General features: G+C 46.3%; 1 protein-coding gene and 1 long non-coding RNA gene across 2 annotated transcripts in view; one reads left to right on the top strand and one right to left on the bottom strand.

The window, feature by feature from the left end:
- The first annotated feature begins 1,134 nt into the window (after positions 1 to 1,134).
- The window catches only part of LOC122871885 (NACHT, LRR and PYD domains-containing protein 12-like), a 232,788-nt gene continuing 210,459 nt past the window's right edge, over positions 1,135 to 23,463 (top strand). The window contains 9 exon segments of the mRNA XM_044187422.1: positions 1,135 to 2,000; positions 2,113 to 2,235; positions 8,343 to 8,471; positions 9,734 to 9,812; positions 9,975 to 10,203; positions 10,312 to 12,000; positions 12,003 to 12,093; positions 12,181 to 12,354; positions 12,766 to 12,939. Of these exon segments, the coding sequence (XP_044043357.1) occupies positions 1,912 to 2,000; positions 2,113 to 2,235; positions 8,343 to 8,471; positions 9,734 to 9,812; positions 9,975 to 10,203; positions 10,312 to 12,000; positions 12,003 to 12,093; positions 12,181 to 12,354; positions 12,766 to 12,939 (2,777 nt within the window). The 5' untranslated portion in view covers positions 1,135 to 1,911.
- LOC122872029 lies at positions 7,386 to 7,820 on the bottom strand. Its single transcript, XR_006376992.1, has 2 exons — positions 7,645 to 7,820; positions 7,386 to 7,546 (listed from the first exon to the last, which is right to left on the bottom strand). It is a non-coding gene; the product is annotated as an uncharacterized LOC122872029 (long non-coding RNA).

A 23,463-nucleotide genomic window follows, 5' to 3' on the forward strand; every position in this document is an offset into this window, starting at 1 on the left:
TGTTGCCTCTTCGAGGTTGCCATTTGCCTGTGGTATTCCAAGGTACTTGTAACCGTCCTCAATGTCTGCTATTGTTCCTTCTGGGAGTGAGACCCCTTCTGTGTGGACTACCTTTCCCTCTCTTTGTCACCATTCGACTGCACTTCTCAAGCCCGAATGACATCCCAATGTCAGAGCTGTAGATCCTGGTGGTGTGGATCAGTGAGTCGATGTCCGCCCGCTCGCGTATAGCTTGATGTCATCCATGTAGAGGAGGTGACTGATGGTGGTATCCAGGCAATCCAGGCAGTGGATTGCCTGGCAGTCCAATCCAGGCAGTGCACAGGTTGGTGTGTCGGGCTCTGCAGTCTTGGGTGACTGTTCTGTCAACCAGGAGTTGGTGTTTAGAGTCCCTCTGGTTTCATCTCTGCCAATGCCCTTCTATGCTTTCTTTAATCTCATGTATTGATCCATGTGTCCACTTATCTTAGCCAGGAGTTGATGATGCCTGACATGAGCTTTCATGTTGTGGAGAGGCAGGTATATTGGCTGATAGTTGGATGGAACTGTATTGGCCGATAGTTGGATGGGATCCTTCAGGATCCTTCAGGATCAGGATTGTGCGCCCTTCGGTAAGCCATTCAGGGTGCGTCCCATCTCTTAGCAGCTGGTTCATTTGTGCTGCTAGGCGCTCATGGAGTGCAGTGAGCTTCTTTAGCCAGTAGGTGTGGATCCTGTCAGGGCCCGGTGCTGTCCAGTTCTTCATACCTGAGACTATTTCTTGGATGTCTGCCGCTGTGATGGTGACTGGATTCTGTTCAGGGAGGTTGCTGTGGTCCCTTCTCAGGGCGGCCAGCCACTGTGCATCGCTGTTGTGTGATGCCTCCCTTTCCCATATACTTTTCCAGTACTGTTCCGTTTCCAGCCTTGGTGGGTCTGCTCTGCTGTTATTACCCTGCCATTGAGCGTACACTTTCGCAGGTTGAGTTGCGAACAGCCGGTTTATTCTTCTGGCTTCATTATCCCTCGTGTATCTCTTTAGGCGGCTGGCCAAGGCTTGGAGCCTTTGTTTGGCAGTTAGCAGGAAGGAGCATTCAGAGGGCGCAGAGGAGCTGCTCCTCCGACAGGAACTAGTGTCGCTCCTTTATGTCCGTTTGTAACTGAGTACATTTCAGTACAATCTTGAAGTACTTGTACTTTCCTTGAATATTTCTGCTGCTTTATACTTCTGCTCTGTATCTGCCTATATTTGACTGTTTACTTCACTACGTGTTGTTACTTTTCAGATTCAGATTCACTATTAAACATTCAACTTCCTCAAAGTGTATAAAACAGTTCAAAGTGGCTCCACCTCAGCCAGCTACAACACAGAGTTGTAGTTACACATCAGTGACACAATAATAAAGTAATAATATAACAGTGACAGCAGCCGTTCAGATACACTTTGGTCTCAGAGATGAAGTAGAATATTTGTTGCTGCCACATTAGTTTGTCTGAAGTTCAGGTTCGCCTCTGTGGACTTTGGGCTCCTTATCGAGGTTGAAGGTTCAGCTTTATTGTCTTTATACAACACAGGATGGCTCAATACAATACAGCTGTAGCTCCTCCACACTGCACACACAGAACAGGTCTGAACAAATACTCAGAATATTTTAAATCTGCACTTCACTGCAGCTTCATGACGCCATCTAGTGGCCTGATAGTAGAAGTCCAGCAGCTGATGGCAGCTTCCTCTGCCTCACTGCTGTCTGACTGCATTCAGCTGACACTGATATGAAACAGAAAGTAACAGCCAATCACTGGAGGAGCAGCTGATCTTCTTACAGGAGAAATGATGGAAAGGAGGATTTCAGTTGATGTGCAGATGAAGGATTTGTGTTTCCTCTCCAGATCAAACTGTGTGTGAGCTGATGTGGATGTGAGTTCAGCAGCATGAATCAGTGTGAGGACAGAGAGGAGGGAGCCCCTCCCTCTAAAACCAGTCTGTGTGGGGAACATGGCAGCCAGACCAGAGCTCAGAGGTGAGATGAGGATCTCTAACTGTCCATGACTCTTCTCCATGTCAGAGCTCAGCACTCAGATCACTGCACCATCATTATTCACACTCAAAGCTCTGTGTGTGTTGTGTTCAAGGCCAGAGCAGCAGAGACCAGACTCTGCTGGACCTGGACCTGAGCCCAGCTGTGTGTCCTTCAAGAGTGACCAGTCAAAGGATATTATTAATGATTTTAAACGAGGACATGTCTCTGCCAGACAGTAAGTAGTTGTCAGCATTCAAAGTGTTGGACAGTCTGACCTAAAATGTTCATATTTCCCTCCTCATGTTGCTCACTGCTGATGTTTGTCCTCATTAAGTCCAGTCTGACCAGTTGTCCTCATAATGTTCCTGTTCTCCTAGAATGATGATGATGAAGGTCAGATGAAGATTAGTATTAAAGGACTGTCGTATGCACGATCTTCGAACCCCAAAAAATGCAGAATACCGAGAAGTCTTCTGTAATCCAAAACACACTTTATTCGTAATAAAGTCGAATGGTGAATGAGCAGTGTAAACAGATGACGACAGGCAAGGTGAAGCTGGCTGGAGAAGCAGGCAGACAGGCAGACAGGAATCCAGGAAACCACAGGAGCGGCGATCACCAGCACCGGGTAATGCCTTAGGCAGAGCAAAAACAGACAGGATCAAAAACACGAAGGAAAAACACACTTGCAAAAAGTACTTAGCTTAGCGAGAGCCTAGAGCGTAGTTGTCGTGACAATGTAACGGGACGATCTGGCGTCGGAGTAGTGGAAGAGCCTGGTATATAAGCTGTGAAGACTGATGAGTAGATGGGAGACAGGTGTGCTGGTGATCAGCCGCAGGTGGGAGGTTCCTAGAGCCAGGCAGGTAACATACACACACACATATCCAAAGACAAGTAGGGGACCCACAAGACACACCAGGAAGGGGAACACACAGAGAACACAGGGCTGGAGGGGAAAAGGTGGCAGACTACCACAGTACCCCCTCCTCAACGGAGCCTCCTGGCGACCCACCAGGTTTCTCCGGGTGGGCCCGGTGAAATTCCTTCACCATCCTAGGATCGAGGATGCGGGAACAGGGAACCCAGGACCGTTCCTCTGGACCATATCCTCCCAGTCCACAAGGTATTGGAACCCCTCCCGGGGCGCGGACGCCCATAAGACGCCTGACGGAGAAGGCCGGCTGGTTATCAATGACCCGGGCGGGTGGAGGGGTGACGGAAGGAGGGCACAGAGTGCTGGAGGTGACTGGTTTGAGCTGAGAAACGTGAAAGGTGGGATGGACCCTCATGGAGCGGGGTAGCTTGAGTCTGACAGCAGCAGGGTTAATGATCCGCTCAATAACAAAAGGGCCAATGTAGCGAGGAGACAGTTTCTTAGACTCAGTCCTTAATGGGATATTCTTAGAAGATAACCAAACACTCTGACCTGGTCTGTAAGTGGGTGCTGGTATTCGGCGACGATCTGCGATCTGACGGTTCCTCTCAGTCGATCGAAGAAGGGCGGCCCGAGTCTCTCTCAAACCCTCTTCGGCAACGCCGAGATGGTGTTGCACGGATGGAACCGCGAGCTCACTCTCCTGGGCTGGAAAAAGGGGTGGCTGATACCAGCGAGGATTCAAAAGGGAGAGTCCGGAAGCTGCGCACGTTAGGGAGTTGTGCGATACTCTACCCAGGGAGTTGGGAACTCCAAGAGGTGGGATTGGAGGCGACCACACAACGAAGAGCTGCTTCAAGGTCCTGATTGGCTCTCTCCGTCTGCCCGTTAGATTGTGGGTGAAAGCCGGAGGAGAGACTAATGGTTGCCCCCAGAGCTTGGCCAAAAGCTCTCCAGACCTGAGAAATAAACTGGGGACCTCGATCCGACACAATGTCCAAAGGGATCCCATGGAGTCGGAACACTTGATGAGTCAGAAGCTCAGCTGTCTCCAGCGCAGAAGGGAGCTTAGGTAAGGCCACGAAGTGTACCGCCTTGGAAAATCGGTCCACAATGGTCAGAACGGTGGTGTTCCCCTGCGATGGAGGCAGTCCGTGACGAAGTCCAGGCGATATGGGACCAAGGACGACTGGGAACTGGGAGTGGAAGCAGAAGACCAGCTGGTGGTCGATGTGAAGACTTCCCACGAGCACATGTAGTACAGGCGCCACGAATGCCCGGGTGTCGGCCTCCATGGTGGTCCACCAAAAGTGCCGTCGAAGGAGAGAGAGAGTACGGGTGACGCCAGGATGACAGGCGTAAACGGGAGTTGTGGACCCATTGTAGTACTTGAGATCGCATGGCGTCGGGGACAAACAAGCGGTTCGGGTGGACCGTTACCTGGGTCTGGCTGATCCTCTGGGCCTCCTCACTTTAGCTTCGATCTCCCACGTGAGTGCCGCTACCACACAGGTGGGGGCAGGATCGTATCTGACCCGGACTCCTGGTCCAGGGGAAGATCTTGGCGAGACAAGGCATCGGCCTTGATGTTCTTAGATCCGGGTCGGTAGGTGAGGGTGAATTCAAAACGCCCAAAAAAACAACGCCCATCGTGCTTGCCGAGAGTTTAATCTTTTTAGCCGACTGAATATACTCAAGGTTCTTATGGTCTGTCCAGACTATAAATGGCTGCTCAGCTCCCTCCAGCCAATGGCGCCACTCCTCCAAAGCCATCTTGACAGCCAAGAGCTCCCTGTTGCCCACATCATAATTACGTTCGGGCGGGAGTGAGTCGGGCGTGAGAAAAACGCACAAGGGTGGAGTCTCTGGTCGGGCGCCGGAGTACTGAGAGAGTATGGCTCCGACTCCCACGCCAGAAGCGCCCACCTCCACCGTGAATTGGCGTGAAGCATCCGGTTGGATCAGGATGGGCGCGCCGTGAACAGGGCCCTAAGCTTGGCCCAAGCTGTGTTAGCCTCTGCGCCCAAGCAAAAGCCACTTTCGAGGAGGTGAGTCTGGTGAGGGGAGCCGCCACCCGACTGTAGTCACGGATGAATCTCCGATAGAAATTGCAAACCCGAGGAAGCGTTGCAGCTGTTTACGGTTGGTAGGTGTAGGCCACTCTGATACCGCCTTTACCTTGGCCGGGTCCGTCCTCATCCGCCCACTCCAAGATGTAGCCCAAGAAACTGACGGAGTCCGTATGGAATTGGCACTTCTCCGCCTTGACTTAAAAGACGGTTCTCCAAGAGCCGTTGTAATACTAGACGGACATGGTTGACGTGGCTGGCTGGGTCTTGGGAGAAGATGAGGATGTCGTCGAGGTATACGACAACAAAGCGGTTCAGGAAGTCACGGAGAACGTCATTCACCAGAGCCTGGAATACTGCCGGAGCGTTGGTGAGTCCGAACGGCATTACGAGGTATTCGAAATGTCCCAGGGGTGTGTTGAAGGCAGTCTTCCATTCGTCCCCCTCCCTTATGCGGACCAGATGGTAAGCATTGCGGAGATCCAGCTTAGAGAAGATGGTGGACCCGTGGAGAGGTTCGAATGTAGAATTGATGAGAGGCAGGGGGTACTTGTTCTTCACGGTGATGAGGTTAAGACCTCTGTAGTCAATGCAGGGGCGTAGTGTCTTGTCCTTCTTGGCCACGAAGAAAAACCCTGCCCCTACCGGTGAGGAGGAGGCTCGAATGAGGCCTGTCTGTAAAGAGTCTCTAATGTATGTCTCCATGGCCTCCCGTTCAGGTCGGGACAGATTGTAGAGGCGACTCGATGGAAGAGAGGCGCCAGGCAGGAGATCGATGGCGCAATCATAAGGACGGTGTGGAGGAAGGGACAGAGCCCGGTCTTTACTGAACACCTCTTGTAGGTCGTGGTATTCCCTCGGGATATTGGTTAGGTCGGGAGGAGCTGGAGAGGGGGTGGAAGTCTTGACCTCAGAGGGAGACCGGGCAGACTGGAGGCAGGTGGAGAGACAGTAAGAGCTCCAGCTCAGGATTCTTCCTGTCTCCCAATTAATGTGGGGATTGTGTTGCCGCAGCCAGGGATAACCCAGAACAAGAGGTGTCCGAGGCGCCGAGATAAGTTGAAAGCGAAGCTCCTCGCGATGATTACCGGACAAGACGAGAGTAACCGGGAGAGTGCGATGGGTTACCTGGGCTAGGGAACGACCATCCAGAGCCTCCACCTTCCGCGGACACTGCAACAATTCCGTGGAGATGCCTGCCTGTCGAGCTAGGTCCACGTCCAGGAAGTTGTCCTCAGCTCCAGAATCGACCAGAGCCAGCAACGGAAGAGAAGTGCATGGGAGATGAAGTGTTGCCGGAACCTGTAATCGAGAGAGCTCCGGCTGACGAGAGGTTGTTGTGGCTCACCAGAACCCCCACTGCAACTGATGAGCCTAATCTTTTGGCCTCACAGGACAGGAAGCCAGGAAGTGCCCCTGCTGGCCGCAATAGTAGCACTCCCCCGCTGTGCGTCTCCGTAACCTCTGTTCGGTGTGAGTCGAGCCCACCCAGCTGCATTGGCTCCGGTCTGGATTGACGGGTGGCTGCGGCGAATCTCCGCTGCCAAGGTCGGATCTCCGTGTTTGGAGCTCGGGAAGAGAGAAAACGGCATGGCATGAGTCCAGAAGCCTGATGGTGACGCTCCTTGCGTCGCTCCCGAATGCGATTGTCCACCCTAATGCATAGGTTAATTAATGCGCCCAGCCCAGCGGGTTCGCCCCGGTAGCTAACTCATCCTTGAGTTGCTCACTTAACCCCTCTTGAATGCACTGACCAGTGCCGGTTCGTTCCAACGGAGTCGGCGGCTAGTGTGCGAAACTCGATAGAATAATCCGCCACACTACGAGCCCCTTGGCTGGTCCGAAGCAGACGGTCACCAGCGGTTCCACAGGCGTTGGAGTGGTCAAAAACGGATGTCATAGTCTCCAGGAAGTCAGCCAAAGAGATCGAGGTGAGAGGCCGGCTGGCGTGTGTAGCTTCGGCCCAAGCTAACGCTCTTCCCCGTAACAGTCCCACGATGTAGTTGATCTTGGACTGATCAGAGGAGAATGTGACCGGACGCTGGCAGAAAACCAAAGAACATTGCAACAAGAAGCCCCGACAACCGGTAACCTCTCCGGAGAAGGGGCTCAAGGTCCGGCATGGAGTCCCGGTGGGGTGGTGAGGACAAGGCAGGAGCGGAGTAGCCGGTGGTGTTAACGCCACCGGAGCCGAGAGTTGAGAAGAAAGTCTGGAGACCTGATGAGTTAACTGGGTAATCTGGGAGACCATGGCCTGGTTGCTGTCTGTTAGTGCCCGGATTAGCTGCTCATGCTGTCCAAGAAGAATGCCCTGGTTGGTCAGCGCTAGCTGGAACGGTGTTGCTTCCGGTTGGCGCTCGCGGGGTTCATGTTTGGCCAGATCGTTCTGTCGTATGCACGATCTTGAACCCCAAAAATGCAGAATACCGAGAAGTCTTCTGTAATCCAAAACACACTTTATTCGTAATAAAGTCGAATGGTGAATGAGCAGTGTAAACAGATGACGACAGGCAAGGTGAAGCTGGCTGGAGAAGCAGGCAGACAGGCAGACAGGAATCCAGGAAACCACAGGAGCGGCGATCACCAGCACCGGGTAATGCCTTAGGCAGAGCAAAACAGACAGGATCAAAAACACGAAGGAAAAACACACTTGCAAAAAGTACTTAGCTTAGCGAGAGCCTAGACGTAGTTGTCGTACAATGTACGGGGACGATCTGGCGTCGGAGTAGTGGAAGAGCCTGGTATATAAGCTGTGAAGACTGATGAGTAGATGGGAGACAGGTGTGCTGGTGATCAGCCGCAGGTGGGAGGTTCCTAGAGCCAGGCAGGTAACATACACACACACATATCCAAAGACAAGTAGGGGACCCACAAGACACACCAGGAAGGGGAACACACAGAGAACACAGGGCTGGAGGGGAAAAGGTGGCAGACTACCACAAGGACAGGTTCAGGTGTTTTCCAGTCTGTCCCTAAACAACACTGACGTGCCCACATGTACACTGAAAGAGTTGTTGGTGGCTGGAACTGGTCCTCCTGTGCACACTGGCCCTGAACAGATCTCTTCCTCATGTTATTTCAATGGAAGTGGTGGAGGACAAAATCCACAGTCCTGGTTCTGTGGAAAAACACATTGTAAAGTCTCTTTAGTCTGAAACTGCTCTTTGAATTTTGTCCTAAAAAGCTTCACCTACCAAAGTCTGTAAATAACAGTCAGGATATTTGTGGAGAGTCTAGTAATGCAAACGTTAGAATACAGGCCAACAGTGTCGCTGCTTATTGAACTTTGGTGTGTTGATCCTTTTCTTGTTGATAGCTGCTAGTTTCTCCAGCAGCATCTGTGGCTGGAGATTAAAAAGAGAATTTCCATTTAATGTCCATCTTCCTCTTTAACAGGATCTATGGGGGACCAGCCTTTGCTGAACCTGAACCTGGACCTGAGCCCAGCTGTGTGTCCTTCAAGAGTGACCGGTCAAAGGGTCGCCTCAATGATTTTAAAGGACGACAGCCCTCTGCTGCAAAGAGGTAATCTGTTAAAACTTTAAAATATCACTGATTCATGTTTTAACTGTTATTTATCCAGAGTTTTATTAAACCTGTTTGTTTATTTTCAGCATCGTTCTTCTTCACATACATTTATTTTCTCACATGTGAAAGCTGCCCAGTATAACCAGTATAACCAGTCTTCAACTCTTGACTTCAGTTAACATTTTCTCCACACACACGTTCTGACTGTTGTCTGATGACTGCATGAGAATAAAACAGTGATTTTAATGAGGCTAACAGATGCTAGCTGCTAACGAAGGCTAACCCTGATTCCACTGAGTTCCTCCATCAAATCAACATTTTCTAGTTTTCAGTCATGTGACAACAGAAATGGAAACATGTCGGTGATAACAGCTGGACTGGGATCAGCTGCTCTAAAGCGCAGAATGAACCATCACAGAGAGTCTGAGGAAACACACAGCTGCTTTCTTATTGATGCTGCTGATGGATTCACAAAGTAAAGTACAACACTGACGGCTGCATCACGGCGCGTCACGTCAGGCTGGAGTTCTGCCTCTGTGAAGATGACTGTCTGTGCAGTGACGGCTGTTATGGATCACTACAGGCTGCAGAAGCTCACAGAGGAGACAATGTTCACATCTACCAAAACTCAAACATATGTTTATACATAAAAGTGAGCATGTAAAGGAGGACACAACAGTCAAAAATAGATATCAGTTTGTTACAAGAATGCATCACCCTGACCACTTGTACCTGTTTTCTTGGGACCCGCAGTTACCGAGACAGGGTGCAGAGGAACTAATTTAGATGCAAAATCTTCCAGTGTCTGTTACCTTTTGGCATTTAGCGACAAAATGCAAAGCAAGGACAATCAGTTTAAAATATATTTTCCATAACAGCTTCAAACAAGTAGAAAGTGATCCAGTATTCTCTGGTTTTCTCTTTGGTCTTCCTGATGTTTATCTCACTTCACCTGCTACAAGTTTATTGCGACTCACTACCAATTTGCACTGGACAGGTAGCATACAGTTAGCTTGTGTGAGTTGAGTGTTACTGTCCACAGTATTATAAGGGTCAATAAGAGCTGAAGGGACTAAACCAGACCAGCTTGTGAACCAACACAGTAAAGTGAAAGCTGCACAGAAATGCAGACTGGACTGTTGATTCACAGTGGGATCAGCAGTACGACCAGCACTTTAATGTCAGGGGAAACCATCTGATTCAATGCTGTAATCAACACTTTAACTCAAAGGAGCTAATTGTTCATGATTCCTCCACAGAGTCGACCAGGAGAGCTCAGAGGTTCCCAGTGGTCAGTCTGCCCAGCAGCATCAAACACACCTGGACTCCATATTTATGGTCTGTACATGTACAACAACTACTTTTACATCTATTCTGGCCATAATAATCTCCACGCCGCACTTTTCAGACCAGTGGATTGTCAGTCTGTCCAACATGGATCTGATGTTTGGTTCCATGATTTTAGTTTGATTGTTTCATTCATATAATATTCTGTTCCAGCTGCTGGAGGAGAACATTGTCGCTTTTGTGAAGAACGAGCTGAAGAAGATCCAGAAGGTTCTGAGTTCAGATTACCCAGAATGCTTAGAGAGTCAGAGGGAGGATGAGGAGGTGTTGGGTGGGGAGGAGGAAGAGCAGAGGAGGAGCAGCAGAGAGGCATTTCTGAAGATCACACTGCACTTCCTGAGGAGAATGAAGCAGGAGGAGCTGGCTGACTGTCTGCAGAGCGGTAAGAGGATTTCTCTAAAGATTTAACATGCTGGATAAATGGGACATTTACTGACGTCTCAAGAGATGGAGGGAAGTATTATTGATCTGATTTTATGTGTTCATTCAGGAAGTCATTCTGGAGTTTGTCAGCGTAAACTTCAATCTAACCTGAAGCAGAAGTTCCAGTGTGTGTTTGAGGGGATCGCTAAAGCAGGAAACCGAACCCTTCTGAACCAGATCTACACAGAGCTCTACATCACAGAGGGAGGGACTGCAGAGGTCAATGATGAACATGAGGTCAGACAGATTGAAACAGCATCCAGGAAACCAGACAGACCAGAAACAACAATCAGACATGAAGACATCTTTAAACCCTCACCTGGAAGAGATGAACCAATCAGAACAGTGATGACAAAGGGAGTGGCTGGCATTGGGAAAACAGTCTTAACACAGAAGTTCACTCTGGACTGGGCTGAAGACAAAGCCAACCAGAACATACACTTCACATTTCCATTCACCTTCAGAGAGCTGAATGTGCTGAAAGAGGAAAAGTACAGCTTGGTGGAACTTGTTCATCACTTCTTTACTGAAACCAAAGAAGCAGGAATCTGCAGGTTTGAAGAGTTCCAGGTTTTGTTCATTTTTGACGGTCTGGATGAGTGTCGACTTCCTCTGGACTTCCACAACAATGAGATACTGACTGATGTTATAAAGTCCACCTCAGTGGATGTGCTGCTGACAAACCTCATCAGGGGGAACCTGCTTCCCTCTGCTCGCCTCTGGATAACCACACGACCTGCAGCAGCCAATCAGATCCCTCCTGAGTGTGTTGACATGGTAACAGAGGTCAGAGGGTTCACTGACCCACAGAAGGAGGAGTACTTCAGGAAGAGATTCAGAGATGAGGATCAGGCCAGCAGCATCATCTCCCACATCAAGACATCACGAAGCCTCCACATCATGTGCCACATCCCAGTCTTCTGCTGGATCACTGCTACAGTTCTGGAGGATGTGTTGAAGACCAGAGAGGGAGGAGAGCTGCCCAAGACCCTGACTGAGATGTACATCCACTTCCTGGTGATTCAGTCCAAACTGAAGAATGTCAAGTATGATGGAGGAGCTGAGACAGATCCACACTGGAGTCCAGAGAGCAGGAAGATGATTGAGTCTCTGGGAAAACTGTCTTTTGAGCAGCTGCAGAAAGGCAACCTGATCTTCTATGAATCAGACCTGACAGAGTGTGGCATCGATATCAGAGCAGCCTCAGTGTGCTCAGGAGTGTTCACACAGATCTTTAGAGAGGAGAGAGGGCTGTACCAGGACAAGGTGTTCTGCTTCGTCCATCTGAGCATTCAGGAGTTTCTGGCTGCTCTTCATGTCCATCTGACCTTCATCAGCTCTGGTGTCAATCTGCTGTCAGAACAACAATCAACCTACCATGAATCCACAGTGACACAGTTCTACCAGAGTGCTGTGGAGGAGGCCTTACAGAGCCCAAATGGACACTTGGACTTGTTCCTCCGCTTCCTCCTGGGACTTTCACTGCAGACCAATCAAACTCTCCTACAAGGCCTGCTGACACAGACAGGAAGTGTCTCAAAAAACAGTCAGGAAACAGTCGAGTACATCAAGAAGAAGATCGAAGAGACTCCCTCTGCAGAGAAAAGCATCAATCTGTTCCACTGTCTAAATGAACTGAATGATCGTTCTCTAGTGGAGGAGATCCAACAGTCCCTTAGTTCAGGAAGTCTCTCCACAGATGAACTGTCTCCTGCTCAGTGGTCAGCTCTGGTCTTCATCTTACTGTCATCAGAAAAGATCTGGATGTGTTTGACCTGAAGAAATACTCTGCTTCAGAGGAGGCTCTTCTGAGGCTGCTGCCAGTGTTCAAAGCCTCCAACAAAGCTCTGTAAGTAGATACATAGTGGGATTTATTCATGAACAGGAGAAAGAAATTAAAAACCACTTACTCGTTTCCTTACTGTTGTCGCTCCAGACTGAGTGGCTGTAACCTCTCAGAGAGAAGCTGTGAAGCTCTGTCCTCGGTTCTCAGCTCCCAGTCCTCTAGTCTGAGAGAGCTGGACCTGAGTAACAACAACCTGCAGGATTCAGGAGTGAAGCTGCTGACAGCTGGACTTGAGAGTCCACATTGTAAATTGGAAACTCTCAGGTCAGATCAAGTCACAATTTGTCTCAAGGTTTCAAAATTATTTCTCTAAGCTCCATTTCATCACGGTTCCTGAATCTCTTCTGTCAGGATTTCAAATTTCACAGTACAGAAAGTCTTTGAATTTTCCAATGTATTTTGTACTAATTGAGGTTCACATATTGTACAGCATGAAATATGAATTTTGGGTGAGACAGAGAGCGTTATTTTTGTTTCGAAATCATTATATAATATTATCATTTCATGTTTGTTTGTTTTTTTACTTATTCAGTCATGTTTCCAACATGTTTAGAGTAAAACAGCAAGAATTTTAACGTGCTGAGAAGATATTATATATACTGTATCACCAAAAGTCCAGATTCAACAAAATAACATGAATGTTATTTGTCATCTTGTTCACTATTTCCTCTCCAGAATAAGTTGCTGCCACCTCTCAGAGAGAAGCTGTGAAGCTTTGTCCTCAGTTCTCAGCTCCCAGTCCTCTAGTCTGAGAGAGCTGGACCTGAGTAACAACGACCTGCAGGATTCAGGAGTGATGCTGCTGACAGCTGGACTGGAGAGTCCACATTGTAAACTGGAAACTCTCAGGTCAGATTAAGTCACAGTTTTTCTCAAGTTATTTCTCTAAATTTCAAGCTCCACTTAATTTTATAGAGATGCTAGCATGGCAGTATCCTCTTTAACATTTAGATCACAATGTCATGGTTACTGTTATTTCACTCACTGTATTTATTTATTCATTTTTTTGGAGAGTCTCCACTTGTATCTGACAGACGCAGCAGGACCCTCAGATGATCTGCCATGTGTTTTGTTTTGTGTGTTTGCAGGCTGTCAGGTTGTTTGATCACAGAGGAAGGCTGTGCTTCTCTGGCCTCAGCTCTGAGCTCCAACCCCTCCCATCTGAGAGAGCTGGACCTGAGCTACAATCATCCAGGAGACTCAGGAGTGAAGCTGCTGTCTGCTGGACTGGAGGATCCACACTGGAGACTGGACACTCTCAGGTATGAAGAGGCCTGCTGCAGCCACAGACAGTCAGTCTGATAGAAGAGGTCTTTTTGGTTAAAGGTGGATATGAGGGTTATATGAACAATCACACATGTAGGAAGCCTTTTTCCTTTGCTCAGAATAGAAACACTGGTTGAACATAAACAGGAGATATTTGTATAGGAGGTCTCCAAGGAGAACATCTCCAGGAACAAATATGATAACTGCCTGTTGGTAATAATTTATGCAGTTTGGACAGATGCATGTTAAAGGAACCAGTTTGAGGAATATATTTTTTTGCCCTCTTACCCGATTCATCTCAGTACAGAGAGAGGTCCAGGACATGGTTATTATAATAATAATAATAATAATATTATTAATAATCTTTATTTATAGAGCATATCCATATTAATCCATATTACAAAGTCCTTCACAAAGGCAGCAAAAGAAAACACACAAGTCATAAAACCATCTGGTTTTAAAAGAAAAACATTTTTAACAAGACAGTTTAAAGAAAATTAAACTAGTAAAATCAGGAAAGGCTCTCTGTTAAACCTGTGTAAAGAGGCTGAAACAGGAGTTATGTGATCACGTTTCTTGATTCGGGTTAAAAGCCTGGGTTCTGTCCAGTCTGGAGTCAATCATTAGATTTTTGGTTTTGGCTGTAAAAAGTAAAAAGGCTGTTGCAGTAATCCAGGCGTGATGAGATGAAGGATGAACTGGCCCGCTGCAGGGAGTCCGGTCAGTACTTAACCAGAGAGAGCGTGGCCTATAAAATAATCAAAGAATAGTTTGAGTGTTTTATAATTTTCTGGCTTAATGTGATGCCATGTTGAAAAATTTTACAATATTAAAATTTCAGGGTGGAGCCCGGTGGAGTCCGATGGCTGAGACCAGGTCTGAGGAAGTGTAAGTGTGTTTTTACTTTGATTCATGAAAACAAAGCAGCACACATTCAGCCATCTTCAAACTGTGACATCACTCATTCACGTCTCTGATGTCGTCATCAAACAGATGATAGATTAATAACTGCAGCTGTGTTGTGTCTCGTTCTCTCCATCAGATTCCTGTGAACTCACACTCGACACAAACACAGTGAACAGAAAGATCAAACTGTCTCACGACAACAACAGGAAGGCGACATATGTGGAGGAGTATCAGCCATATCCTGATCATCTAGACAGGTTTGACTATTGGGAACAGCTGCTGTGTAGAAATGGTCTGACTGGTCGCTGTTACTGGGAGGTCGAGTGGAGAGGAGATGTTGATGTATCAGTGAGTTACAGAGGAATCAGCAGGAGAGGAGGCAGAGAAGACTGTGTGTTTGGATGGAATGATCAGTCCTGGAGTCTGAACTGCTCTGATGTTGATGGTTATTCTGTCCGTCACAATAGGAGAGTAACATCCATCTTCTCCTCCTCCTCTTCCTCCTCCTCCTCCTCCTCCTCCTCCTCTGTCTCTTACAGAGTAGCAGTGTATGTGGACTGTCCTGCTGGCACTCTGTCCTTCTACAAAGTCTCCTTTGACACACTGATCCACCTCCAAACCTTCAACACCACATTCACTGAACCTCTTTATCCTGGCTTTGGGTTTGTGTTTGGGTTCAGGCCTGGTTCCTCAGTGTCTCTGTGTTCTCTGTAGGAGGGAGAGTCTCCTCCTGTTAGAGAAACACATCAGTTGAGTCTGTGCAGGATCACAGCTACAGAAATCTTTCAGGTTATTGTCATAAATTCATCAATGAACTCAAAGTGATTTTCAAAGCTTCTCCATCTAACAGCTGTAAATAAAGCCCAACATTTTAATGCTCACGGTTGTTTTCTTGGATTAACGACATTTAAAAAGTAGGAAGTTACATTTGGCATCATCATTGTTAGAATAAAAATGTACATAAGTTATACCATTTATGTTTTGTTCTTAGTAGCCTTTAAAGTACACAGCAATGCTGTGTGTATATGTGTGTTATTAAACTTGTGTCTGTGAGATTAACAGGAACGCACCCTGCCATACCGACAGGGCAGGCTGACACCGCACCAGATGGTCTCATGAGTTGTGGCTGCCATCAAGGCCGCTCTCACGAGATAAACCTGACAACATCACTTTGTTTTCTTTTCTTATTGTAGCAGTATATACTTCCCCCACCCTTTAGAAAACTATGTAACAGGAATCTCCTAAACTGAATAAAAAAGAGGAGGCTGCATGGATGCACTTCAGAGTGAGTAGGAGATGTAACTGAATGCATCTATGCTTACTCTCCTCGAGTAAAACTTAAGTTAATGCCTTTGTCTTTCTTTCCTTGTATATGATTTAAATGTTCTAGGTATCTTGAACCTGACAATCATGAAAAATTAGTTGATCTTAAAGACTGTTATTATATTTGGTCAATTATTTTCGCATAAAAATAAAACATATTTTTTGTCCTTTCCTTTCATTCCTGAACCTCATGAAGAAGAAAAGATTGTGAAATATGACCATTAATCTTCTCTCTGAAAACATCTAGTATTTATTTATGTAATTTTGTTTTTATGGCGTTTTTCATCTCAGAACTTTTCATTGACAGAATATCCTGATGGTGGCTGCTCTGAATACTGTGTTACCAAAATTTTCTTCTACTTTCACGCCCACAAAGTACAGGGAGGCGCCCATCCACCCGCTCAGTCTGTCTCAGTTATCTAAGAAAATATGAAACCTGCTGAAAACAAAAAGCTCAGTTTGTAATGTGAGACCACCATAACAACCAGTCACATTGAATGCACACCATTAGTGTCGTCACGGTAACAGCAGCAGTGATCGACAGGTTGTGGAAGTTGCTGATGATTGCCACGGCGATGAAGGTGATTTCAGGCATGTGACCTCCAATGCGCAGACAGGCTTGTTGGACAATTTCTAACATTTGTTCATTATTAAACAAAAACGCTAAGACAGCAACTGTCTCAACTTTACATTCTAGTTTGATTTTATGCTGATTATAATGCTGAAAACAAAAACTTTGAATTATTAAAGAATAATCTTGACACAAAAACTAATGCTTATGTAATAACTTCCTAACAACCCAGTCACACACAGATCAGAATGAATCAATTTATAATATGACGAAAAAATAAAAAAGGACTCTTTAAAGATCTTAGAAACTGATTCAGGCAGTCGACTGGTTCGAGTCATATCTTCTGGACAACTAGTAATTATGCATCTGAGCGGAGTTCCCCAAGACTCAATCCTGGGTCCTCTTCTATTTAACATTTACATGCTTCCATTAGGGCATGTTAGATAAAATAATAACATCAGCTATCATTATTATGCAGACGACACCCAAATTTACCTTCCTCTGCCACCAAGCGACTGCAGTCCCACAGATTCTCTCTGTAAGGGAATCAAACCAATAACTTACATCCGGAAGGGAGCTCGGCAGGAGACCCTGGGGGTCGGCCCAGAACACGCTGGAGAGATTATATATCTCATCTGCCGGGGACGTCCTCGCTCAGCCTGCTGCCACCACGACCCGGCCCGGGATAAGTGGCAGAAAATGGATGCATGGATGTGCCTGAACTTTCTTGCAGACAAAACTGAGATCATCATCCCCATCTGGTTCTCAGGTCCGGCTGCTGGTCTATAAATCTTTCAATGGCTTCGGACCAAAATACCAACATGGAGAAGAAGGATTTAGTTCCTGAGCAGCACAGAGCTGGAACACACTTCCAGAGGAGACTGGACCACCTTCAAATCCAGGTTCAAGACTTAGATGTTCTTCACATAAAAGTTCCTGACTGAACCTTAAATACTCCCCTCTGTTCTTAATGTCCTTTAAAACGTTTCTATTCTTTTCATTTTCATGTTTAATGCATTATATGTGGTAGTTTAGGTGTTGCCACTTCCTGATTTTGTAGTATTCTCCTTCCCTTGTGTGTCTTGTGTTTTTACTTCCTGTCATTGTTTTCCCTCCAGTTTTGATTGTTGGTCCTTCTTTGATTGTTTGCACCTGTATCTCGTTGTCTCACCTCCCACCTGAGTTGTAAGTGTTCCTGACCTTTGTGAGTGTCGCCGTTTGGTGCTCCTTTTGTTGTACCTGGTTCCTGTGCCCAGTTCCCTAGCATGCCTACCGTGAGTTTGTATTGGATTCGTTGTCTCCCATGGACCTTGGCTGGAGTTTTGTATTTTGCCTGCTCCCTTGTGAACTGTTTGCCACCTTGGACTCACTCCCCTGCTTCCTCCACTGCCAGCCGGTAACCTATCTGCCTTTTGTCTGTTCATTACCGGTCTGCCTGTACTTGCCTGCATACCACCACCCAATAAACACTGTAGTCATCCGGCTACTTCACCCTGATACCGCTTCCTGTTCATCTGCTTTTGGGTCCACATACCACTACACAGTACATACGACAGAATGATCCAACCTATCATGGACCCAGCAGAATTGTCCGAGGTAGCGGACCAGATGGTCCGAGATCTGGTGTGCCTAAGGGACATATGGGAGGAAATAGGTGACGAGTCCCGCAGAGAGGCAATCAAAGGTCGGGTCAAAAAAAGATTCTCAACATCACCTGGGCTGAGGGAGGCCATCCCTGGGTGGCTCACGGACTTCCTTGAGCCAAGTCCTTGGGTCCCGTCGCCGGCTCCAAGTCCTGAGATCCAGATGCCGGCTCCAAGTCCTGCAGCCCCATTGCCGAATCCATGTCATGCTGTTCCAAGGCCGGTTCTCAGTCCTGCCGTACCGTCGTCTGTCCATGAGCGTATTGGCAGGTCTCCACCCTGAATCTCTCCCCCAGACCCCCTCTGCCCACCCTGAATCCCACTTCCAGACCCCCTCCGCCCATTAATTATTTCCATTATTTTATTTTAATGTCCCCGTCCGCTCAAAAATCTGTTGTCCTTCTTGTTCCTACAGTTGGATGTTTAGAAATGAACAAAAGTTGCATATTCATAGACGAGCATGAAAGAGTAGATGCCTTTTTAAGGATTTTTTTTTGGAGCCAGAAGTGCTAGCTAGCTTGGTACGCAAGGTGTATCCGTAATTCACGTTAACAGTTACATTACAATTACCTTTTACTCTAAATGGGACCATAACTTTCAAAACGAACATCATGCTGTATTGAAGAAGACTTCTGAGACCATAAACTCATTAGAAAACTGTTTACTGAGGTAATAAATCAAGTGAGAGGTTGGCTCATTTTCTCATGGACTTCTTTTTGCAACCAGCAGAGTTTGAAATCCTGACTGAAGTCACTGAAGTCCAACAGAGTTGCACTGCTGACTTCAGACTGGAAGGTTGAGGGTTCAAACTTTTAGTTTAACAGAGAGCTTTGGAAGCAGACACCTCATTAACAACTCTAAAAGAAGACTAACAAGCCGAACTTCTTACAGAGAGATAATTCAGGAGGAGGAGGAGCTGGCGACATTAACACCGTCTGACCAACTCGTTGTCGGTTGGATCGACAAACGTTATCCAACATATCCGACATCACCCCGGATGATATTCAACCAATTAACAACAAAAAGTACTACAATTCATCCTGAGGGGAAAATGAATGTCTGAACCACATTTCACTAAAAGCCAAAAATATCAACCTTATGGTGGCGCTACAGGAGATGTCAGGGGCTCACTTGTTCACAATTTCATGGAAATCTGCAGTAGTTTGAGGTTGCAGTTTGATCCTCAAGCGACTCAATGACTTTTAAAGTCTGAAACTCAGAGGAAAGACTGAAAAGCTTTCAAAAAGACTATTTCAACATCTCAGGTCCAGTGGCTCAGGTTATTAGATCCTACGTCAGGTATTATGAGACCGTGGGTTCTGTCCTCACGCTAACCTGTGAATTTTGAAGTCTTATGTCCAAAGGAAAAAGTGAAAAGCTCTAAAATAGAGAAACGAAGTGTCTCAAATCAAATACTTCAGGGTGGAAGAAGACTGACTAGAGGTTCTGAGTATTTGGGTTCAATCCTTAGGATGTGGCACCTCCTGCATGTTTATGGACGCCACAGGTGCTTTTATTTAAAAAAACAAACATTTTGTGCTCCTAAATTATATATTTTATACTAAAAAAAACTGTCATTGCCATAGTCTTAAAGTGTCAATTCCACATCAACAGCAGTCTACCAAGTCTACCACTGTTAAGTAAATTTCAGGTGAAGGTAACAGAGATGTGGTTGAATAGCCTAGAGGTTAGACACCCTACTCTGCCACATAATTCTTTTCCTACTTCAACACTTCAAAACAGCCTCACAGTGACCCAGTTTGTATCAAATAAATGTGACATTTATTTCACTAAAAGCCACAAATGTCAACCTCATGGTGGCGCTAGAGAAAATGTCAGCACACAAATTCATGGAATTCTGACTGAAAAGCTTTAAAAATGATCCTTTGATTGTTTTTGCTCAGTGGCTTCAGGTGTCAGACTGAAAAGCGCTCAGAGAGAAACTCGAAGAGGATTTGGGTTCAAACCTTGTGACGTGGTGTCTCCCGCACATTTATGGATAGACATTGTAGTGGGGCTCAAGCACTTTGACCAAATTCTTAATGTATGGTCGCATATGTGCAGCGTTAAATACCCCTACAGCGTTAGTGCGCTGTCTGAATCTACAGCGCGAGGCTGTCCGAACGCCGTAGGGGACAAAGACTCCCCTTCCAATGTGTTTTTATCTCGTTCTGATAATCAATACATTCGGGTGGCCTCGAAAATCTCCAGACCATTGGCTCAGGACGATAGAGGATTACTTTGAGGTCTCGAGAAGCTGGATTCGGGCCTCAAGTGACGAAGTGTGTTTTGAAAGCTGAGCCTTAAAGGAAAGACTGAAAAGCGCCAAAAAAACAAGTTTATGTGTCTCGTCAAGTAGCTCTGGATGATAGAGACCAGCTCAGAAGTCCAGAGGATCTGGATTTGATTCCATTTGGCGCAAGTTTTTGAAAGCCTATGATGAAAGTAAAGTGTAGAGTAGAGTGAAAAGCGGCAAGAAAGCAAGGTCACCTGTCTGATCCAGTAGCTTGGGGTGATTGAAGACTGCTCGGTACCCTTGAGGTTGTGAGTTCGATCCTTATCGAGGCTCAGTCAATTTTGAAGTCCAAAACCCAAAGCGAAGAGATAAAAGCGCCCGGAGAAAACGTTGTAATGCGAAGGGGGCTCTGTGGCGTGGTTGGTTCGTCCGTGGGCGTAAGTTCAAAGTGGTTGAAGGCTGTCTGGAAGTCTCGAGGATCTGGGTTCGATCCTCATTTGACGCAGTAAATTTTGAAAGCTAATGTTGAAAGTAAAGAGTGAAAAGCACCAAGAAAGCTGGTCCACCTGTCTTCTCCAGTAGTTCGGGGTGATTGAAGACTGCTCGGTACCCTTGAGGTCGTGGGTTCGATCTTTATTGAGGCTAAGTCAATTTTGAAGTCCCAAAGCGAAGAGATAAATGCGATAAAAGAAGGTTACTGCAATTTATTGTACACAAAGAACTTCAGGGAAAAAAAACAAACTTACAACAATTGATGAAAAGGTTGCAAAGATAGCTTAATGACAGCATCATAGCCTTGATTGTAAATGATAAAATGACTTCATGTAGGTTTTGATTGCATGAGTTTGTTACCTTCCTCCAGTGATGGCGGCCATGTTGAACAGCTGGCCCGTGTAATGCTGAACATCACCACAGCGATCCCCTCCAGGATGTCCTCTGTTCTCAGAGTCTCAGCGTGTGACAGAAAGACTAGAAGGACTTTGTGCCGAGCTGCTGTGGGTTTGGAGAAGGAAAGCTGCAGAATAATGACATGAAATCTATTGATATCGCACAGTTACATTACAGGGTTAAATACCAAAACTAACATCGCGAGTATCGACTTTCCATTTCTTGAGTTTGATTGTCAACTTTTGAAAATCCTTTACATATAGAGAACGTGTATTTGGCATGTATCAAATGTGCCCCAACAGAAAGTTCTGACTTACCGTTAGAAGGTGTAGATTAACTGTCAGGCCGTTCATCGGTGCCACCTCCTCAGTTTTAGCTCCTGTGAGAAATAGAACTAAACAACATGAGTCGTCTTCTCATTTCATACATCGACCTTTCGGAGCTTGCTCGAGGATTTAGTTTCATTTTATTTCCTGACAACAACGCAGTGTTCTTTCAAAAATCAGAAGATGCACTAGTAGAAATACTCCAAGACAGGTCACGGTGTAATATTCATTATGTCTAGGGTTTAACATACATTTGGGTATAGCTTCAGTAAGAAAATGCCTTTATTACTATACCCCAAATCCCAGCCACATGTGGCAGCCATATACAGGCCATATTTAAATGTTAAATATAAGGGTTTACATACATTTTGGCCCACTTGTCCATCTCCTCTTCCAGGTACTTCCTGGCCATTTTGAGTTTCCCACAAGGTAGATGCATTCTTTGGCACCATCGACCGGCGAGAGATCAGCTACAGAAACATCAAAGAGGAACTGATGCAAATCATTTTCATATGATTAAATGACTAAGCTACCTTTCTCAGATATTGAACATTGATATCCAAATAGGTAATTGTACACACTGGACCTTTAAGCCCTGACTTAAATTAGCTGGCAGTTTTAGCATGAAAAGCTGAGACACACAGAGCTCACCTGTCTGGTTCAGTAGCTCAGGGTGGTAGAGATTCGATCCTTATTGAGTGAATTTTGAACCAAAACCCAAAGTGAAGACAGAAAGGTTCAAATGCGAACTGTAGCAGCAGCTGTCGAGCAGGAGCACAGAACCAGACTCTGCAGCTCCGGAGGCAGAAATACCTGCTGAGAGCAACAGAAGGAGAGAGAAGACCATTTATAAACAAGTAATAGGATTTTAAAGTCTATCATTTGACACACAGTGTGTGTTACTCTAGGATCACTGTTGTTGTATGTATGTGTATTGAGTATATATATATATATATATTATACAGGCACATGATGTGGGATGAATGGCAACACAAAGGCTACGGCAAGGGGGAGCCAGGACAACAGGTCAGAGGGGAGCAACCAGCAGCTCCCCAACCAGAGATTGGGTACGAAGCCCCAAGAGAAATCACGCTGAACGAGGCAGCGACTGACCTGAAAGATAACATCATGGCGAGGATGAATACAAGGCAACCCCGACGCCAACTACAACGCCAACTAAGTGAAGTACCATCAGAAAGTCTCCTAGAAGATGTGAATGCAGCATTTAGAAGGTTGGAGGCAAAAATCAAGCAGGCGTGAAGTGAGAAGAGAAGTGAGCCAACTGACAGAGGCTGAGAGAGGTGCAATGAGAAAGCAAGTACCCAAGAAGTACAACCAGATGCATGCAAATCCAGTCACCATCACAGCGGCAGACATCCAAGAAAGAGTCTCAGGTATGAAGAACTGGACAGCACCGGGCCCTGACAGGATCCACACCTACGCTAAAGAAGCTCACTGCACTCCACGAGCGCCTAGCAGCACAAATGAACGCACCCTGAATGGCTCACCGAAGGGCGCACAATCCTGATCCTGAAGGATCCTGCAAAGGGTACAACGGCCAAATACCTTCAACGAGTAAGGCAAGTCCTAAGAAGTCAGCTCAATGGCAAGAACAACCATGCATGGAGGGTTCCATCCCAAATCCAATGACGTGGCAATACCAAGTGATGGCAACATCAAGAGAAAGGAACATGTGAAACTAGAGAAATACCAAGGGCTCAGAGAAGAGTTGGAGAAGGCCTGGAAGGTGAAGGCGACAGTGGTGCCCGTGGTCATCGGAGCACTTGAGTTTTTTTTATAGGAGGCCTGTAATTTTCATCATAGGTACACTTTAACTATGAGATTTGTAATGGGGGGAAAGAATCCAGGAAATCACATTGTAGGATTTTTAATGGATTAATTGGTAAATTCCTCGGTAAAATAAGTATTTGGTCACCTACAAACAAGCAAGATTTCTGGCTCTCACAGACCTGTAACTTCTTCTTTAAGAGGCTCCTCTGTCCTCCACTCGTTACCTGTTTTAATGGCACCTGTTTGAACTCATTATCAGTATAAAAGACACCTGTCCACCTGTCATCACACTCCAAACTCCACTATGGCCAAGACCAAAGAGCTGTATTGAGTATATATATATATTATACAGGCACAGGATGTGGGATGAATGGCAACACAAAGGCTCTGGGAAGACTGAATCTGCAATAGGTAAGCAGCTTG

Source organism: Siniperca chuatsi, linkage group LG24 (genome assembly GCF_020085105.1).
Source record: "Siniperca chuatsi isolate FFG_IHB_CAS linkage group LG24, ASM2008510v1, whole genome shotgun sequence".
In the NCBI taxonomy this organism is placed as follows: Eukaryota; Metazoa; Chordata; class Actinopteri; order Centrarchiformes; family Sinipercidae; genus Siniperca; species Siniperca chuatsi.